Source organism: Erigeron canadensis, chromosome 9 (genome assembly GCF_010389155.1).
Source record: "Erigeron canadensis isolate Cc75 chromosome 9, C_canadensis_v1, whole genome shotgun sequence".
Classification (NCBI taxonomy): Eukaryota; Viridiplantae; Streptophyta; class Magnoliopsida; order Asterales; family Asteraceae; genus Erigeron; species Erigeron canadensis.
The window spans coordinates 27942795-27962741 of NC_057769.1; the positions used below are offsets into that span (position 1 = coordinate 27942795).

The window sequence follows — 19947 nt, forward strand, 5'->3', positions numbered from 1 at the left end:
GGAGGTGAGCACCAATCCTTACAATGGATACCGTGATGAGGGGAGAAGAGAGGTGATGACAGTCTCTCTATCTTTCACGGCTTTGTAACAATTGAATGACATAATGAAAAAGGTGGTGAAGGGAGGGGAGGGGTATTCCTTGTATGAGAGAGGAGAGGGGAAGGGAGGGGCATTCCTTACATGAGAGAGGAGAGGGGATAGGAGGAGAGAGAATGTAAAAAGGTTGTGAGGGGAAGAGATACACTCCTCACTCCCTAAGTCTAATAAAAATCAGAGGTCCAGACTAAGTCAACTTAATTGTTCAGGCCGCCACCCTCAGTGTTCAGAGAGATAACAATGGTCCACCGTCTCTTTAGTCGATACATAAAAAGCGGCCCATGAAATGCACTAGGTCCTGACTTGAACCCAAGGTGCTGCACCAATGCGTCTTTGGAACGGGCCTTGACTCAAAAGGCAAAATGCTCAAATCCTAGTGCGTTGGGGTCACTTTTAACAACTTTGGACAGCCAAACAACAGTTGATGTAATCAAACTAACATTGTTTAAAAGTGTAAAACCGAGGTTACTCAAATATGATTTTTCATACAAGATCATCATGTAAAAACTGATGACAACATCCATTGACATATACATATTACAATATATCGTCTGTTTTCATCTTGATCATTGAATTCTAGTGAGATAATGCAAAAAGGTTAGCCATCAAGACAGTGGTAATAAAGTCATTTATGAAACCTGGTGCAGTAAACATCATATGCAACATATTCCACATTCACCATTCTTCCATCAAAAACTCGCCCATGTAAACAATGTGCAGCCATTGAAGAAGCTTCTGTTCTCTTGTACTCTACCAAGACACAACCCGCCTCGAAAGCCTCATTAATATCAGATGAATCATCGATACCACATGATTCTGCTTTTGGTGACTTGATTTCCGCCTGAATATTATCAGTAGGTTTGAAATCGTTCAACTTCAGATGATCTATCACAGAACTTGTCTGGTTGGGGTTCTCCAAGTTCTGGTTTTCTATGACACTATCAACCATTTTTGTATCGTATGTTTCTTCTTCTACCATCTTGTCTTCATGTTTATTACCATCGATGCCATTAGCTTCTGCATCCCCGTTAACTTTTTCAGGTTCATCATCGCCGCCTTGAGGAGCTGAGTCATCTTGTTTATCAAGACTCAAATTCACAGCTGCCGGTTCTTCAACTTTTTCATGCTGTCCTGAAGGCTCTGTTACTTCATCTATCATTGAATTAGCTTCTTCATCGACTGTAATTGTCTCCGGGCTTATGAGCATTTTGGGTTGCTTGATGATATTAATAGACTTGACTATGCCAAACCTGCAACATTGTTCAGACAACATATCATAAAAATAATAGTGAAGAATGATAAACAAAACTTAAACATTTCCCATCTTTGATCTTTCAAATAGTTCCTCAGTGCATAGCTCGTAGATGATCCACAGGAAGTTGGGTTGAGTAAAATGTAAAAATAATTTATGTTTAAACAGGTCACTTTGTATCATGGGTCAGCCATTAGTGGTCCAAACTCTAAACTTATATACAAATGTATTAATAATAATCGCAAATGATGATATTACAATGATAATCTAAGTATTTGAATAACATGATTTTAAAGGATTTTATGCATTGAAGATATACTCGAGTGCTTAATTGATTTGGCAGTTCCATTTTTAACTGAAATTTTTTATTTGAAGCATTCAAAATAAACACGACTGAACTAACCAATTTACAAGTGGGTTGACATAACCATCACTAGCTTATAGTCGGTGTCAAAAGAATGGAGTGATAATAACCTGGCACATTCTAGGCGTAAATCTTCTAGTATTTCTTCCAAATCCAATTCAGATAATGATGATAGGCTGTGTGGGTCCAGCTATACAGATAAAGAAAATGAGGACATGTGATAACAAATTAATACGTAAGTAGCAATGACAATGGGAAGAACTCAATGATTTCTACATCAAACATGAAAAAACATACCACATTAGAGAGTTTCAGGACTTGTGTTGGGTTCTTAAGAAGTTGTCGTACATGCACTGGAGTTCCATAAAAAGGTTGGCCGCCTTGATTTTCCTGGTCATGTGATCATATCAACACCGTAACCCAATAACATAGAGGTGGCAGAGTGAGTGGGTTGGGTAAAACTTAGTACAAGCAAAAGCAATATGGGTCAGACTGGGTTGACCCGAAACACTATTGTCCATTTTGCAAACAAAAACCTATACAAATAATTAGATATTTACAAATAGTATATACGAAACCACATCTGACAGATGCGATTCCTGGATGTAGTTGGATGTGATTATCGGTGTTACAATATTGATCTAATTACATATATAACATAATTTAGAATTTTTTTTAACAATCAAAATTAAACTCCCAGTGAATTTCAACCTTTTTAACCCATTTGACATTAATTTTTTAGCAATATTTTATGGTTTGGCCCATTACAAATGAAACATATCCCAGATGAACCCTATAATAAGAGACTGCCACCTCTAATAGAACATTAAGTACAGAAAACGTGAAAAACCCAATTCTTTTATTGAGTTAAAACTAAAAAATATGGCATACCACTGAGGAAGCCTCCGGAAGTGCTTGAGTTACAGTCAGAACTTGACCCCCCAATTTCATACCGTTAAGGCCCACACATGCTTTGACAGTGACTGATTGATCTGCATACTGCATAACAGTTGATGTCAAGAATGGAAGGGAATAAAAGCAGATAATAATAATATATACCAGCAAGGAAGGAAGGTCTATCCATATTCCATATATACAAACTGACAAAATGATAAGCCAGCAAAGATGGAAGGTATAAGACTTCATACCTCAACGAAAGCACATGGACTGTCAAGATCTACATGCTCCTCGAAGTGATAAGCCTTTAGAGGTCCAAAAGCACTAGCAATCTCCTTGAGCTGTGAATGACACATACTAATTAGATGCCACATATAAGAGTTCAAATAAATAAAATAAAATAAAGGAGTGGAGGTGATGATACTTACCATTTCGGATGTAATAACATTTGAAATCCCACCAATAAAAATCTACAGGACAAACCATACACCACTTTAAATAGAAAAAACAAAAAAGCAGCAAACTCGCAAAGATAATAAGTAACTCGAGAATTTCGACTATAGATGAAAGCATAAACAAAAATCTCAAAAAGTCTCAGTCTCTGATATAATCCTATAATTAGGGAAGACTGATGGCCTGATGCTATGGTGGCAAGCAATAGAACCATTTACCACAATGTAAAAGTGATATTGACTACAGGATAGAGTTTCCGCTAACTATATATATTCAAAGATAATCACAGCCATAGAATACTATTTCAATCAGGTGGTTTAAACACAGTAAAACAAAATTGAAGTAACTGTCGAATTGCACCATTGTCACCCTAATCTAACTAAGTGATTTACGCAATCAAACACTTCTAATGATATATGACTATTATTCTTCTAACTTTGAGTAATGGTTGATCTAAAGAAGGTAAAATGGGTAACTAACAATATACAAATCATATGGGTCTAAGACTTTAATGGAATTTGAGATTTGGTCTTTGATCATTGAATATGGATTTCATGTGTGTTGATTATTTTTAATTTCAAGTTAAGAGGAAGTAACAGAGAGAGTTAATACTAACAAAAGAATGGAAGGAAAGTAACAAGATAGAGCCGGTCTTGATCCCTTTTTTAATATATTTAGGGAATAAGGGTTTGTAAAATGTTATGGGCTACGGCTTGTGGTAAACTGAATTGGGTTTAACTAAGCCCTCTTTAGTTTGTTTTTAAAATACATTTATGTGTTTTTTAAATGTATTTCTGTGTGCGTTCTTATTTTATTTTATTTTATATTTTAATTTTGAAAATGGATAAATTTATAAATTTTGTTTACTTATGTGATGACTTTTTGGTACACCGAACCAAATACATGGTACACTGTAACATTTCGTACCACTTCGTACCGAAATGGGTATACCCCCCCGTACCGAATTCGTTACGAGGAGTACCCGTATCGCGTACCCGTACCGAAACGTACCGCGTTTTATGTGACTATGGTCTAAGGCCTAAGCCTCTAAGGCATTTAACAAAAAACATAACAGGTTAAAACTTAAAAGTCACCAGACTCCATTGCTGTAACTGCATAGCTGCTACTACCATTATAAGCAAATTCTTTATAACCAAAAAATGGATAAGGATAACATATTTGTTTGCGACCGAATTCAACCCAACCCCAGTTGACATATTACCCAGCCACACTTAACCCATTACTCAACCCACTAGCGTTTTGTTCATTTTTTGCCACCTCTTCAATTGACAAAAGAAAGCTTAATGGCTTCTAGAGCAAACCTTATTAGGAGAGTCTTCAACAATGTTTCTAACAGAAGAAACAGCTCCAGCAGCAGGTTTCTCCAAAACACCAGTCTGCATGTAAAAAGCAACTGTCTGAAAACCTGCTACATAAATAGTAACCTCAGCAACCACAACTAAATCACCAAGAACCACTTTCATATATTTACTATATGACTACCACGTGGAATTACAGCATACACAATGAACTTTTTATACCGATATCAAAACGGCTATACAGAAATAATATACTGCTGAAAGATTGACAAACATAAATACATGCAAACTATTTTAATATGATTCTGCAAGTATCACTACATTGCGGACAAACACTAAGGGCTAAAGATTGGAATTAGTAGTTCGTACTCCGTATAATGTATGTATGCTAGAGTCTTTATTAGTGAAGAATAATCTTGGCATACATAAGTTTCAACACCCTGATTGTTCACACCTAGTAAACATTTATTAAGCATTAATGTATATCGACTAAAACTAATTAGTCTTTACAGAAAAAGGCGCCTGCATTTGCAACAAATATTGCCACTACAGCGTAAGTTCTTCGTACTCAGAAAATTAAATATTACACTACACCTGAAAATCTTCTTATGTTAGGAGTCAGCTTCATCACCATCCTGAACGTGAATTATGATATACCCAACATAAACAGCCTATTTAAGAATCCAACATGATTGTCAGGAAGTATACCTTCTAACAAAAGATGATTATATATACTTCACATAAAGAAATGCGAAAAAGGAAGGTGGCACTGAAGTGGGATTTAATTTTAGCTAATATAAACAACGAATATTTGGTAGCTGTGAAAAGGGTTGAAGATATCCAATCTAAGAATATACTGCCAGATAATACAAAGTTAAACACTTTAATCATGAAAAAAAAGTCAATTCCATAAGTTAAATGATTAATACATTTGTTATCCACATTCTACAAATGAGCAGAAAACAAAGCAAATTGTGGACAGTAAAAGACCTAAATAAAAGCAATTATTCTCCCTTATTTCTCCCTCATAACACCTTTCATTTATATCATCAAATAATACAAGGCAATAAAAGTTGATTTCTGTATCATATTATGAGTATATGACATCAACACACCTAGAAATCATAACTGAAGATTTCACATACAGCCTGTGCATTCTTCAAATTTTACATTAGAACAAAGAAAAATTACATAGATACCATTATCACTCTATTTATACATTTGGTTCAGTTTTGACAAAATATCATGCGACAACTGTTTAGAAATACAGAATACCAGAAACACGCTCAATGATGTGATTTAGAAAGAAAAAACAATGCAAATGTTAAAAACATTTTAGTTTAGTCTTATAGATACCTCTTCACAACACTACCTCGCAAAGATTGGACTGTTATTAACTTACCATTGTGTCAAAAGGTCCATAGTAGAGGATCCAAAAGGACACCTAAGATCAACCACATAGTTCTGAGCGACAACCTAGTGTCATCATGAAGTGAACATATGAAAGGACAAAGAATGGTCTACAGCATATATACACGTTTGAATTCCTATGCAAATAGCAATATTATAATCATCACGCAAAATTCTATTTCAAACATATTGTCTCAGATTTATATTAGAGCTCACTGAAAGTCATAAATCAAACACTTCTACCTCGGTAAATACTAACAATCTTCCGACTATTTACTACGGGGGGAAGGTGCAAATCAACTGAAATCTAACGTGAAGTTTCTGTTACAGTGTTGCATCAGATTTTCCAAAGTAACAAAAGTCGTCTTCACAACTTCAAGTACTTACATGTTAAAGGTTTGATCCTTAAAGTTTCAGCTTTTTAGCATTTTTACCCTTTCAGATTTTTTTATTCATAAATTAATCTTCTAATTTAACTATATTAATTGCTTTAATCCTTGTAGTTTATAGTTTGATGTCTATACTTGCAAAAAGAACATTTTACTCCCTAAAGTTCATTTATCAAAATGACTCTGTCCTTTTAAAATTTGGTGGTTTAACCACTTGAGGGGTTAAAAACAATGAATCAACATAAACTCACAGGATGTCAAAACTTTATTAACCCATTTAAGTAACAAGTATGTTTGAAAAAATCTAAAATTTAATATCATAGAGACAATAAAGCGTCCTAAATTAAATTAAATTGAAACCCTAGGCTTCTGAACTCCAAACTTAACATCTAACTCAATTGGTATCATGTAAGCCCTTCAGCAATCACCAACATGTCTTAATCTACATGATGCAGATACTTGCTGAATGTGATCTAATGCTTCATGCTCAAATATCCTTCTATTGAGGTAGAAAGCTACCAACAAAAATCATACATTCATTTACCATCATCAACCTACCACACACTGTTGACATCCAAGATATTGGATCGATGTTTAGCTAGTATTAGCCATTAAGTAAGTCCCTATCTAAAGAAAGAACTAATGTTGTCCTTCAAAAATGCTGGTGCAGAAAACACAATTGACTTGCATATCAAAACATTCTGAGTACACTCGGATGGTTTTTCAAATACTACATATATCGGCTAAAGTTGTTTGAAGTGGATCCCTATCATATTCCTTACTAGTGGTCCTGGGTCTAGAAATTTATCATTAGCTTAATATAATAACTACTTAATTACGTGATTTTCAGCAAACAAACAAGATAAGGCACATGTGCTAAAACCATAAGAGGAGAGAGGACACAGTTATCAGTCTTACAGTTGTTTCAACGTAGTCTTTGGGGCGTCTGATTCTAAGAATGTTGCCCGAAAAAGACTTGCCATCAAGATGGAGAGCAGTAGAAGCATCCTCAGGTGTGAGAAATTCCACTAGAGCCTGGCCCTTATCCTTGTTCATCTGTATAAAACCGTGACAAGAAATCAATTCAAGCAAATGCAGAATATATTGAAAAGCTGCATCTTTGAACGCAATAAAACACTTACAATACAGCTAATGCACGGGCCTGTGCCTTGAGCTTGATTAACACCATAAGGTCGAAGATAACCACTAAGCCATTTCATTACAGCTTCCTCGGAAGCTGAAGATGGCAAGTTCTCTACATAAATCCTCCTTTTAGGCCTGGTTGCTTGAGTTAGCTGGACCGAGTCAACAGAGGCATTCATCATCAAAGGAATGCTGGAAAGAACCCCGAACGTTGGTTTGGGGATGCTTGGAGTGAGGAGGACCGTACTGGATACCTCATGTCTATTAGACAGTTCAATTTTTTTTGATAAAAGGACATTGCTTTCCATCTTAGCAGGTGGTGAATCCCATACAGTGCTTTTCTTCTCTGGAGAACGACTAGTTGGAGAAGGAGTCTTAACAGCAGCCTCGCTTCTTCTCTTTCTTGGAGAATAGCCACCAAGCCGACTTGAAGATGCATCATGTCTCTTAGACTTGTTACTTGAACCATTATTTGATATCTTCTTCCTATCTTTTGAAGAATGTGAGGATACATCTTCATGCTCTCGTGCATCATACAATCGTTGTTTATGTCCCCTTGGTGAGCGTGACTTCGATCTTTTACTTCTGTCTCTCTCATGCTCTCTACTCCTGGATCGTTTGCTCCTCATATTTAAGTCTTCACGGAAAGATTCAGACGTTAACCCTTTTTGCTTATTCTCTGAAGTACTGGAATCATGCCACTTTCTCGATTCATGTTTCTTCCCAGCATCCTGGTCTCTGCCTCGCTCATCATATCCGTTTTGAGTCTTCCTCTTGCTCACATGTTCAGAGTTCTCTCTATCGCTGTCTTTCACTTCAGGTTCCTTAGCATGCCTCTTTACATGTTCACGGTCAAACTCATCATTCACCCTATCCTGGTTCTTTCTCTTCTCGTGACCTCTTTCTGACCTTTTATCTTTCACATTGTTACTAACAATCTCTGATCTAATTTGAGTATTACTGCGTACTTTAAATTCAATTTCCACCATTTTTTCTTCCCTCCCTTTAGACTTGTCCTCTTTTGCTTGTGAACTTACTTTTGCAGGGTCCCTCGAAGCATGTTGTTTGTATTCACTTTCCACTATTTTATCTTCTCGCACCTTAGACTTTTCCTCTTGAGTTCGAGAAGCTACCTTTGCGAGGTCCCTAGAAGCATATCTTCCGTATTCACTTTCCATTGACTTGTCTTCTTTTGTCCGTGAATTTACTTTTACAGGGTCCCTAAAAGCATGTTTATTGTATTCACTTTCCACTGTCTTGTCTTCCCTCACCTTAGACTTGTTCTCTTTTGCTCGTGAACTTACCTTTGCAAGGTCCTTGGAAGTATGTTTTTCGTATTCACGTTCCCCTATTTTCTCTTCTTGTACCTTAGACTTATCCTCTTTTGTTCGATAACCGTCCCTAAAAGAATATTGTTCATACTTACTTTCCCTCGTTCTGTCTTCCCTCAAATTAGACCTGTTAGTTTCCCTTACTCTGTCTTCCCTCAAATTAGATCTATCCTCTTTTGTTCGAGAAGTTACCTTCATAGGGTCCCTAGAAGTGCGTTGCCCATATTCACTTTCCACTATTTTGTCTTCCCGCACCTTAAACTGATCCTCTTTTAATCGTGAACTTGCCTTTACATGCTCCCTAAAAGCACCCAGTTCATATTCACTTTCCACTATCTTGTCTTCCCGCATCTTAGACTGATCCTCTTTTACTCGTGAACTTATCTTTCCAACCTTCCTAGAAGCACGGCGTTCATATTCACTTTCCACTATCTTGTCTTCCCGCACCTTAGGCTTATCCTCTTTTGTTCGTGAGCTTACCTTTACAGGTTCCCTAGAAGTAAGCTGTTCATGTTCACTTTCCACTATCTTATCTTCCCTCAAACTAGGCTTATCCTCTTTTATTCGTGAGCTTAACTTTACAGAATCCCTAGAAACACGTTTTTCGTGTTCACTATCCTCTATCTTATCTTCCCTCAATTGAGGTTTATCCTCTTTTGTTCGTGAGCTTAACTTTACAGGATCCCTAGAAACACGTTTTTCACGTTCACTATCAACTATTTCATCTTCCCTTGACCTATACCTATCCTCTTCACTCCTGGAACTTATCTTTAAAGTCTCCCTACAACCATCTCTTTCACTATCACGAACATCATCCCCGTGTCTAACAGATTCAACGCGACCAGACATATCCTCATCTCCTTTACCCAAAACCACATCTGTTTCAACACGTTGATCATCAACATTACCAGTTTCCTTCTTCATTTTCCTTCTAAGCATTATCTCATCAAAACTAAAGGGCCTCGTTCTAGCAGCAGTGCCATCATCCGAGTAACTCCTCGAAACCTCAGATTTAATCGTGTTCCTTTCTTTATGCCCCGTAGGCTTTATCATTGTGATCCAAACACACACCCTACCGAATAACGTTCTAATCTACCAATATCGCAAACACATCTAAAACACTTATCGTTATATATTCATTTATTCTCAAGCTTCAAAAAACAAAATACCTGCAAAAAAGGCGATCACAACGATCAACAACGGAACACAGCTTAAAAAATATAAAATGTGTAACGGAACACAAAATCTAACAAACTAACTAACTAAAAATGATCGATAAGTAACAAAAACTAAAAATCATGACAATTCTGTCAATCTTCAAGCTAGGCGCTAAGTGATTTATGCATAAATTATATATAATTGATAGATACAATAAATGTAATGATGCTATAACTTATATATCTATAGGTGTATACGTGTATATATATATAATGAAAATGAATAAACAATAGAAAGTATGATAAGAAAGGATTGAAGAAAATCAATAGAATACCTAATAGCGTAGTGAGGTAATCAACGGCGGAGCTCCTCCGCGAGCGGCTGCACGGCGGTGTGAGGTGGCGAGGGTAGGTTTTAAGTTAGGGTTAGTGCGGCAACGTCGTCGTTTTGTTTGGGAAAGAGACTTATCTCTGCTGCTATCTGGCCGCAATCTTTTTTCCTTTTTATGATTTGTGACAATTCAGGTACTTGTATTTTTCTACTTTTGCTATTTTTATGTTTGTTTAAGTTCAAATTTTTTTTTTTAACGACGAATTTTAACTTTAGGGTTTAAACTAGGTTGTCTTAACCGGAACCTCACCCCAATGGAAAAAAAAACCCCTATGTAGTCTTTAAGTTCAACTTTCTTTTTGTGATTTGTGACAAACGTATTTGAGTTTGTTCATTTTGCAATGTTGGGGTAATATGAAATGGAGATGATGTGACAACTATACTTAAAAGACGGGTTTGAAAGATGTATGATGTAGAGAGTCTTATTTCTACTCTCAAAGGTAAAGATGTTTATAGAAGAACCACTAGCTCACGGTTTTACCTTTGAAAAAAACTCCCAGACGGTCGAGGTGTAGCCAAAGCCGAAGAGAGAGAAAACTTTCGATTTTAATCTCGATCATGAAATCTCATATCTATATATATATAGAGAGAGAGAGAGAGATGAGTGAAAGGGAGAGAGAGCAGGGAGAGAGTTGTTTGCTAAACAACTCGGACAAAATGAAAGAGATGATAAATGTACATGAACTTTGATAGTTTTATTATGGTGTATGTGTTATAACACACGTATAAGCAATTACTATGTAAATGTGATAGATTTCTTAGAAAATATTAATATAATAATATCATCCCAAATATTAAAATGTTAAACATACGTATAAAAATACAAAGTAGAGGTGGGCAAATAGGTGGCTTGGGTTAACTAACACAAAGAAGATACATTTGTGGTAACAGAACCAAATGAATATATACATTTTGTTTCATCAATATCGAAGTTGTTTTTGAACTATGAATATATATAATTGTTAAAAACTTCACGATTTGTATTTGAAACTTCAAGTTAGTTATTGTGTTGAAGGGAACCGCCATATAGTGTATTCGAATTAAGATTAGATATAGTAAATTTGGGCCACATGGCTATAAGCAAATCATGAATAATGGGAAGTTTGTTCGTGTGGACTTGTTTAGTTAAACATGAACTAAAAATGGTGGAACTTTAACATAACTCAAATTCATCCATCTATGTTCGTAAACGTTTGTTAATTGGTTTATATATTTTCGTTCAGCTAAATGTATAATCTTTATTGGAATATTGTATCTATATTTAAGAAAATATAAACATAAACATATTTTCTATAATGTAAGCCTTGCAATTTATTTATTTATTTAATCTCAATACCATTTTTTAGTACTCTCTGTCTCCTAGTAAAAGCTAAGCTAAGATGTTATCAATTTATGTTGAACACGTGAAACTTTAACGTTTGAAATACTCTCCTATTAAATTAGAAAGAGATTCTTCTTAAATAGAGCCTTCTACTTACAGGCAAATAAGTCCCTACTAGTGGAATAGCCACGTACCGGATTTCTGATATATCTCTCTTTTTGATCCGGATTTCGTATCTTTCTTTCTCATATTTGACTGATTTTGTATGCTCATACCTAATCCTCTTGATTAGACTATCTATGCCTATCTTTAAAATATATGACTTAAGATGGTATGTTTATATATATATATGCTTTAAAGGCACTATATGGTTCATATAAAGGGTATGTTTGGCAAAACTAGCTGGTAGCTGGTGGCTATTAGCTGTAGCTGATAATTAAAGCTTTTTAAATACATTTACATGTTTGGCAAAGTAGCTATAGCTTTTTAACTAAATGTATAAAATGACCAAAATAGACAACAATAAAAAACACTTATATATTTTATATATAAATATATATTATTAAGAGTATATTTAACTTTTAGGCAATTGTAATATTCTGCAGTTTAATTAAAATTTTATATATTATTAATATGTCAAATTCGCATTGCACATAAAATATTTCATATCATATTTGATAAGAAAACACTAGTATATATTTTTAGCCTATATAGTGGTGACAAGGATAAGGTTGACAACCTTCTATTAATTTATATTGTTAGAAAGTCCTACATACATGTCTAATAATGTCTAATAAAGAAACATATTTGAAGTCTGTTACTACGGATCACGGTCAAACATTATTTGTACAATTTGGTTAATAAATATAGGAGGATATTAAAGTAATTTTGTGAATCAAAAGCTTGTAGCTTTTGTTAATGCTAATGATACTAGCGTTTCAATTATTAGCTTTTTCACCAAATTTAAAAGCTTCGAGCTTCTCTCATCAAACAAAGTTTTTTATTAGATAAGAACTTTTTCCTAAAAGATTAAAGCTTGAAGCCCCTAAAAGTTCTTTGCCATACACACCCAAAATGTAAAATTGGTGTACAATGGTGCACAAAAAACCGTATGCCACACCTATCATCATAATCACAAGTCCTAAACCTTTCATCCATATTACAATCTCATCTCATCGTTAATATGTTTATTACAATTACGATTGCTCTTGATAAAATAAAAACTTCCAATGTCTCACCATCACAAATATAAAATGAAAATTACGCCTGATTAGCTATTGTGAGATATTGAGGAAGTAACTCTGTGATAGGAGAAAATGAATATGCATGATATAATGCAAAACTTAAAGGAGAAAAGTTACAAACAGAGATCAAGGGCTTTAATTTGTCTTTGCCGTATAAGGGTATCGATTGATATGGTTGAGAATGATGTAGTAATAATTGGATCATGAGAGACTTTAGTAGGTATCGTTGTATCGCTATATCGTAAAAGAAATAATATGTATACAAAGCGACGATGATGGTTAGCGGGTCAAAGAGAGATGTACGACACATAAGGCTAAGCCTAAAAAGTCCACTAGTCCATACTAAGGATTTTGCTACATTTGATGTGTCGATTACTTGTTGTAACCGGTGAAAACTAAACTTGAGACCTACTTTATTAAATTGTAATGACACATAAGGCTAAGCCTAAAAAGTCCAATAGTCCATACTAAGGATTTTGCTACATTTGATGTGTCGATTACTTGTTGTAACCGGTGAAAACTAAACTTAAGACCTACTTTATAAAATTGTAATGATTCGCCACAAGTTCTATAAAGAGGGGAAAGTACAAGTTTTAACTCTTTTTGATAAGTTCAAAAGTTATTTGTAGAATTTGACATTGAAAAGTTATATTGAGTTTCCTTCAATATTCGTGTGCATGAGACAACTCAAAACCTTTTGTATCTAGTCAAAGGTATAGATAAAATGATGCTTGCATAGATCCAAAATGTAGTAATGCTAAATCAGTAGACTGTAGACAATAGTTAAAACCTTTTATTCAATATTAGAATGTGTTTGGAGAATTCTTTTTATTCAATATTAGAATATGTTTGGAGAATTGGAGGTATTGTAAAGGGCAAAGGTGTAGTGTCGATTTGTTAAATTTTGGCAAAACAATATCCACTAATAACTTGCCATGTGGCAATGTAAAACTTTGCCAAATTGGAGCCAATTTGAACCAATATAAATGGTGTAGTGTCGATTGAAGCCAATTTGTCAATGTCCCCACTTTATATTTAATACATAAATATAACACATTTAAAGATTTTTACCCAACGTTTACATGCATCTGCCAAATATAGCCAATCACCCTTGCCGATTGTTTTTGTTGATGCTTGCCGATAGATGTTGTGTAACAAAGCCAAAGAGCCCATCCTTGCCGAATGAACTTGTTGAATGCACCCTTGCCCTTAAGTTTATTGTGGGGAGATAGACTAGCTTGTTTTTACAAAAAAATAATAATAATAAAATAAACAACACATTAACATTTGTAAATTTGTATATACAGAGAGAAGATCACAACGACTCAATAGCCAAACAAAAGCATATCATTTAGCTGTCTTGATAGAACAACATGAGTTCGAACCTCACTAGGTAAACATCTTTAGATGATCTGGAAAAAAGGTCTAAGAAATGGCCACAGAGATGTAAGGCTAGACTTTCCCCAGATTGCCTGAAAAGTGATCCCTCACTAAGAACCCGTGGAGTTAACATGAAGCAAAAGTGTCCTCATATATATACCCACATCCCCGAAACGACAAATGATAAAATTTTGACGTTTATATGAATTCTTTGATTTGAACAGATAATCTATATGCATGTCAAATATCAGCCATCACATACCGAAGACAATCAACCCAAGAACATTGGTTACTAAACCATTATTGATGCAAATTACATCTAAACATCCAAAAGCATATATAAAAGACAATCTGGTGAAGATCAATGAAATTTAATAACCACTTGGGTCTAACTTGAAGGAACTTCATTCTTATTCTTTCTGCGGCTTCAATCTTGAAACCATATTCTCCACTTTCTGCAAAGTTTAAATAAAATTTTTTTATGGGTTTAAAAAGATAGAATGAAAACATGGAACTGGTATATTGATTGTTTATTAGAGGTTGCAATTTTGACTCATTTGCTTATAAAATGGGTCAAATTATCGTGTGTTTTACCCCAAAACAGGTCAAACCAAAAAGTTTAGCTAAGAAGGGAATATGTTGAACAGATTGAAAGTTATCTAACGGCTACTTTAGCTAAAAGGGAAACGGGTCAAACCTCCAGAATTGTTTATATTCAAAATAGTGATTTATATTTGTAAAATCATGTCTCCAATGGATAGGATGATGTTGATTATTTATTTTCAAAACAAACAAACAAAAAACCATTTGCTGTTCAAACCAACTTGACCAGGCCCACTTTGAAATGTACCAAAAAATTAACAGACCCAAAGTTAAACCCATTACCCAACTCTCATGACCGGCCCTTCTTGCCGGTTGCCACATAGTGTAACCATGGATAGGATGATGTTGATTACTAATGTTATAGAATGCATTAATGCATTACATATATATGCTTATATTCTATAGACAATAATAAGCATAATGACCCTGCATATAGAATTCCTAATTATTTAAAGAAAGTGACGACACAACACGGTTTGACCAATCATGACAAAATACACCAAAATCATTGCTAACCCTTATTTTGTAATTACAACTACTAGTGTGAGTGCTAACATAGTAACCAAAGTAAGTGTCTGTCCTAATCAGAATAATAAATGGTGATGTTAGTAAAGCTACTTACGTGTTCCGTATGTGGCAAATACTTCCCATCAAACGTCACTACGACACGATCTTTCCCATCCACACCTTGCACTTTGTCCACAGAGCAGAAAAAGTCTATAGCTGACATTCTAAAGAACAAATAACAAAGGGAAAGCAAATCAAGTAAAGGTCGAGCCAAATCTTCATTTCCACAGTTAGGAAATGGCCAACAGTAGGTTGTTTAATAGAGAAATAGAATTTGTGATTAGCTGCGATCTAGTCCAATACCAAAAAGTGCATGTTTGACTTGCGATTGAAAACTTTTATCATACACTGAATAAAATTTCAAAGCACTGATAGTTTCACGTGAACCAACCATTATTCTTATTGATGCACAAATTAAAAGAACACTAAGGCATGCTAGGGTCTACAACTTTACCACCAAGCTTGTAACTTGGTGTTAAATTGAGAATGGTCTAAGATTTATCATCTTAGCATAGCTTAGCATATGGCTTTGCCTTTATGGGAAAATTGTGGTAAATTTGCAACACCATTGCAAGAAAATCTGACAGAAAATGCATTCAAGAGTTGAGTTCAAGTTTCTTTAATCTCTGAATAGAATAGTTTTCTAAAAGCCAAATGATATGCTCAGCCACAAGTCCACTGACAAGAGCCCAACTTATACATCAGCCCAAGGAGGGAGGCCCACTCGATTGATCAAAAAAGCCTGCCCGTTTCAATGACTAATTTCCACATGTTTTAGATATGCATCTGAATAAGTCATGTTACTTTTTCCATGTTGCAGTAGCAGTTTCATTTAGATATATCCATGTTTCATTATCAGTACTAGAAGTTGCATTTTAGGATAAGTGGCATGAATATAAGGAAGACGTGGGTGATAAAACTTAGTCGTTTTGCATATTTAAATTGTGTTGCATTTGGGAATATACAGAAAATTGCCCCAAGTCTCTTGTTTCTTTCTTAATTTTTTTTGGAGTGTTTGCCTATTTCAACAGGCTATATCATCCGGTGCTTTCATTCATGTTCCACCTCCGGCCATGCCACCACGGTGTGATACCACCACCGAAGAGAACCTTCCCAACCCTCCCTCCATCACTGACCAGCTTTCCCAATTAATTAATGCCACAAATTCAGCTTCCCACACAACAAATACACAACTGTCTGCCCTTGTCGAAACCACAGCAAACCTTGTCACTCATATCACCAAACTCTCCGACCAACTCCAAACTGATGACTACCAACATACCCCCCCCCCCCCCCCCCCCCCCCCTTTTCACACTTCACAAAAAAAGAGGAAACTGACTCGTCATCACACACCAATCGCCACCCTTTGAAACCGCCCAAAATCAATCTGACTAATTTCAACGGAACCAACCCCCTCGGTTGATATATCCAAGAAAAAAATTATTTTACTTATCACCGTATTCCACCTGAAGAACAAGTCGAACTCACCGCCTTTCACTTTGTGGGTGACGCTCTTTCGTGGTACCACAACCTCGCTAGTAACAACCTTTTAGGCCCATGGGCATGTTTTAAACGAGAGGTAGAACTCCGTTTTGGACCCTCCACGTTTGAAAATCACGAGGCCACCGCTTACCAGACCGAATTTGAGAAGCTCTCTAACTGTGTCACCGGCTTATCTCGGGCAACCCTTAAAAATTGTTTTTAGCCCACTCCAATAAGCCCAAATTCCCATTCACCTCTAAAGCCACCCAACCCACTATCCAAAATAACACCACGACACCGTCTTCCACACCTGCTACTCCTGATAAGCCTCTCCCTAATACAACTCCACCATTACTGCCCACACCACCTAAACCGTCACCATTCACCAAACTCCCCCCCGAAAGCTATTCTACAGCGCCGCAAAGAAGGCTTGTGTTTTTGTTGCCCGGAACGATTTTTTCATGGTTACAAGTGTTCGCCACTTCCTTTTAATAGTTGACAATGATGATGTTTCCTCCACACCCGAACCAACATTCACGATCGACACCACCCAAACACCACCACTAACCCTCAATTATCAGCCGCGGCTTTTTATGGCTTTTCTTCTGTTCAAACTTTACGATTCACTGGTTTCGTACGCTCCACACCAGTTACAGTCTTAATAGATAGTGGCAATATTGTGCAACCCCGGTACCCCGCTATTCATCTCCAACGCAACCAATTCAACTTCCCTTTTTACGTAATACCCATTGAAGGGGATGATGTTGTTTTGGGCAAATCGTGGCTCGCTTCCCTTGGGGTGGTCACCGCTGACTTTTCGGTGCCTCAATTGTCTTTCCAAAAAGATGGCCACACGTGTACACTCATCTTGGTCACCATAATTTATCTTTAGCTCATCTCTTGGTATATTTGTAGTTTTAATTCTTTATAAGAAAAAAAAAAGATTAATCTCTGTTGTCAACATATGCAAATCCAGTACATCATCCATTAAGAAAATGGAGAAGATCATATCATAGAAAGTTATAGATCATCCACACACATGATTCCTTGGGTTGCTTCTTATCTGTCGTCTTTAGCCTTGTAGACTAAAGAAGAAGTTGTACCATTTTTCTGAGGTGCATATTTAAAATAATAATCTTTTTTGTAAATGGTCAACAAGTTTTACTAATATCTCTAATAACACAGGACTTAAATTCACAATCTAGACCAAAGAGATACACTAATTAATACCATTGATTCAAATGCTACGAAATATATATGACAGAGTATTTTCAAAACCATAGGGAAATGGAGTAAGAAAACCGACTTACATGCCATCACCATATTCTTCATTGATGATCTCCTTAATGCTCTCACCAAAATGCATAACCGCTTCATTCAACCTTCAAAAGTACACACACGTACTATTGGTCAATAAATTTTCACTTTTTGCAATTTGTATGTGACATTATATGCGAGAAAACTTGTAGACCATATAAAATCATAGTTATTTGATGCCAAGTCACCATATCTACAAAGGTTACTGGCATACAAAAGCAAAAAAATGTCCAAAGTCTTGTGGGTTTGAACAGCAACAGATATGAATACATGGTTATGATATATTAAGTGTGTATGTATAATAAAAATTAAATGTACCGATAGACAGTGGGGTCTTGTATAATGGAAGGATCATAAGATCTTAGGGGGGGTTGCATCATATGATTAATATGGGCATCGGTCAAACCAGGGAGTGTTGCCCGTAATTTAAGGGCAGTATCGGGTTTCAAATGGGCTTGACGCCTTAAAAGCTGAGCAACATAGACGTTAGTCAAACCGGTTTCTTGAGCTATTTGACTGAATGTTTTGCCGGAATCTTGCTTCACTTTCATCAGTGATTTCACTACACTGGCTTTTGTTGGTGTTTCTGATTCCATGATTGTTTTTTGGGTTTGAGATTTTTTTTTGGTTTTTGATGGTTTTGTATTGAATGAATTTTTATAAGAAACAAGAGGATTGATTTTTGTGTTGTGGATGAATGGATGGTGTGGGGTTGGGCAATAATGGTGGCAAAACTTAGATTGGTAACGTCTTTGTACTTAGAAGTTAGAAGCTAGTGGAACTAACAAGTTATAACTTATACGGAGTAACTTATAACTATATACGGAGTAACTTATAACTAGCATGTTAACGTGGAATTAGTGATATCGGTGACGGGGGGTGATGCATCGATAATTAATGTCGAGTGGTGTAATCGTGTAGGTTGATGTAATGGTGATAGTGAAAATATTCTAAAAGATAAGGATTTAAAGCGTAAATTAGCAAGATAAGGTTCTAAAATGTGAATTAATTTATTAAGGACAAATTTTGTAATCTCACCCTTTCCATAAAGGGTGTTTATTAAGGTTAATTTAGTACTTTTACATCTAACCATTTTCAAACACTTTCCTAAAATAAGGGGTTTGATAACTATTATAAAGGAGTATAGATTAGGGCTGTTAATCTTGACTCAATCCCAAATCCAATCCAAACTCGACCTGAAAAAGCTAAGGTTAGAGTTATAAAATTTTGACCCGTCAAGTCGTTAATCCATTAAACTGATTTTTTACGGGTTGGTTTTGGGTTAACTTTTTGGATTAATAGGTCGACCCGTCAACATGAAAATAATTTAAATTTATATATTTTTTTAATAGGTCGACCCACTAACCCATTTGACTCATCAACCTACAACCCATTTGACTTGAAATTTACCCACCAACTCACAACCATATGACTTGAAATCAACATGCCAACCCGTCAACTCATTTGACCCGCCAGCCCGAAACTCGACCTGTAAACCCGATTTTTTTCCAGGTTGGCGGGTTGGGTTGATAGGTCATGAGTTAAGGTTAAAATTTCTGATATGAAATATTTAATGGATCGGGTTATAGTCAAAGATTTTGGACCCGCAAACTCGAAGCCGCTAATTCGAACCCAAACTCATTGCTAACTCTAAAAACAACACCGTCTTAAAGCTTTTTTTTAATTTATGTATAGACAAAATTTGTATATATTTATATATGTTTTATATATAATCTACCAATATATATATATATATATATATATATATATATATATATAACAACGTATTAAATTCATTTTTAAACAAATAAGAATTTTTAGATGAGTTCCG

At 35.5% G+C, this 19947-nt stretch overlaps 2 protein-coding genes across 2 annotated transcripts; both read right to left on the bottom strand.

The window, feature by feature from the left end:
* Positions 1 to 561: 561 nt before the first annotated feature.
* LOC122581313 lies at positions 562 to 10272 on the bottom strand. The gene is made up of 10 exons (XM_043753523.1): positions 10147 to 10272; positions 7323 to 9823; positions 7099 to 7236; positions 4385 to 4459; positions 3038 to 3079; positions 2861 to 2950; positions 2604 to 2711; positions 2010 to 2102; positions 1823 to 1902; positions 562 to 1346 (listed from the first exon to the last, which is right to left on the bottom strand). The coding sequence occupies exons 2-10, from the start codon at positions 9705 to 9707 to the stop codon at positions 722 to 724; spliced, it is 3636 nt and encodes a 1211-aa protein (XP_043609458.1). The 5' UTR covers positions 9708 to 9823; positions 10147 to 10272; the 3' UTR covers positions 562 to 721.
* Positions 10273 to 14328: 4056 nt separating this feature from the next.
* On the bottom strand, positions 14329 to 18872 carry LOC122581656 (cyanate hydratase). Its single transcript, XM_043753901.1, has 4 exons — positions 18435 to 18872; positions 18110 to 18181; positions 15373 to 15481; positions 14329 to 14602 (listed from the first exon to the last, which is right to left on the bottom strand). Exons 1-4 carry the CDS (start codon positions 18710 to 18712, stop codon positions 14558 to 14560), a joined length of 504 nt encoding a protein of 167 aa, XP_043609836.1. The 5' UTR covers positions 18713 to 18872; the 3' UTR covers positions 14329 to 14557.
* Positions 18873 to 19947: the final 1075 nt, after the last annotated feature.

Bases quoted from the DNA above. Each gene is read 5' to 3' on its own strand.
- LOC122581313 (XM_043753523.1), bottom strand. From the start codon at position 9,707: ATGATAAAGCCTACGGGGCATAAAGAAAGGAACACGATTAAATCTGAG. The intron at 2,103-2,603 runs GTATGCCATATT...TCACATGACCAG, and splicing joins TTCCGGAGGCTTCCTCAGTG to GAAAATCAAGGCGGCCAACC. The intron at 1,903-2,009 runs GTATGTTTTTTC...TTATCTGTATAG, and splicing joins TCCTGAAACTCTCTAATGTG to CTGGACCCACACAGCCTATC.
- LOC122581656 (XM_043753901.1), bottom strand. From the start codon at position 18,712: ATGGAATCAGAAACACCAACAAAAGCCAGTGTAGTGAAATCACTGATG. The intron at 15,482-18,109 runs GTAAGTCGGTTT...TTTGTTCTTTAG, and splicing joins GAAGAATATGGTGATGGCAT to AATGTCAGCTATAGACTTTT. The intron at 14,603-15,372 runs GTAAGTAGCTTT...TAAACTTTGCAG, and splicing joins ATTTGCCACATACGGAACAC to AAAGTGGAGAATATGGTTTC.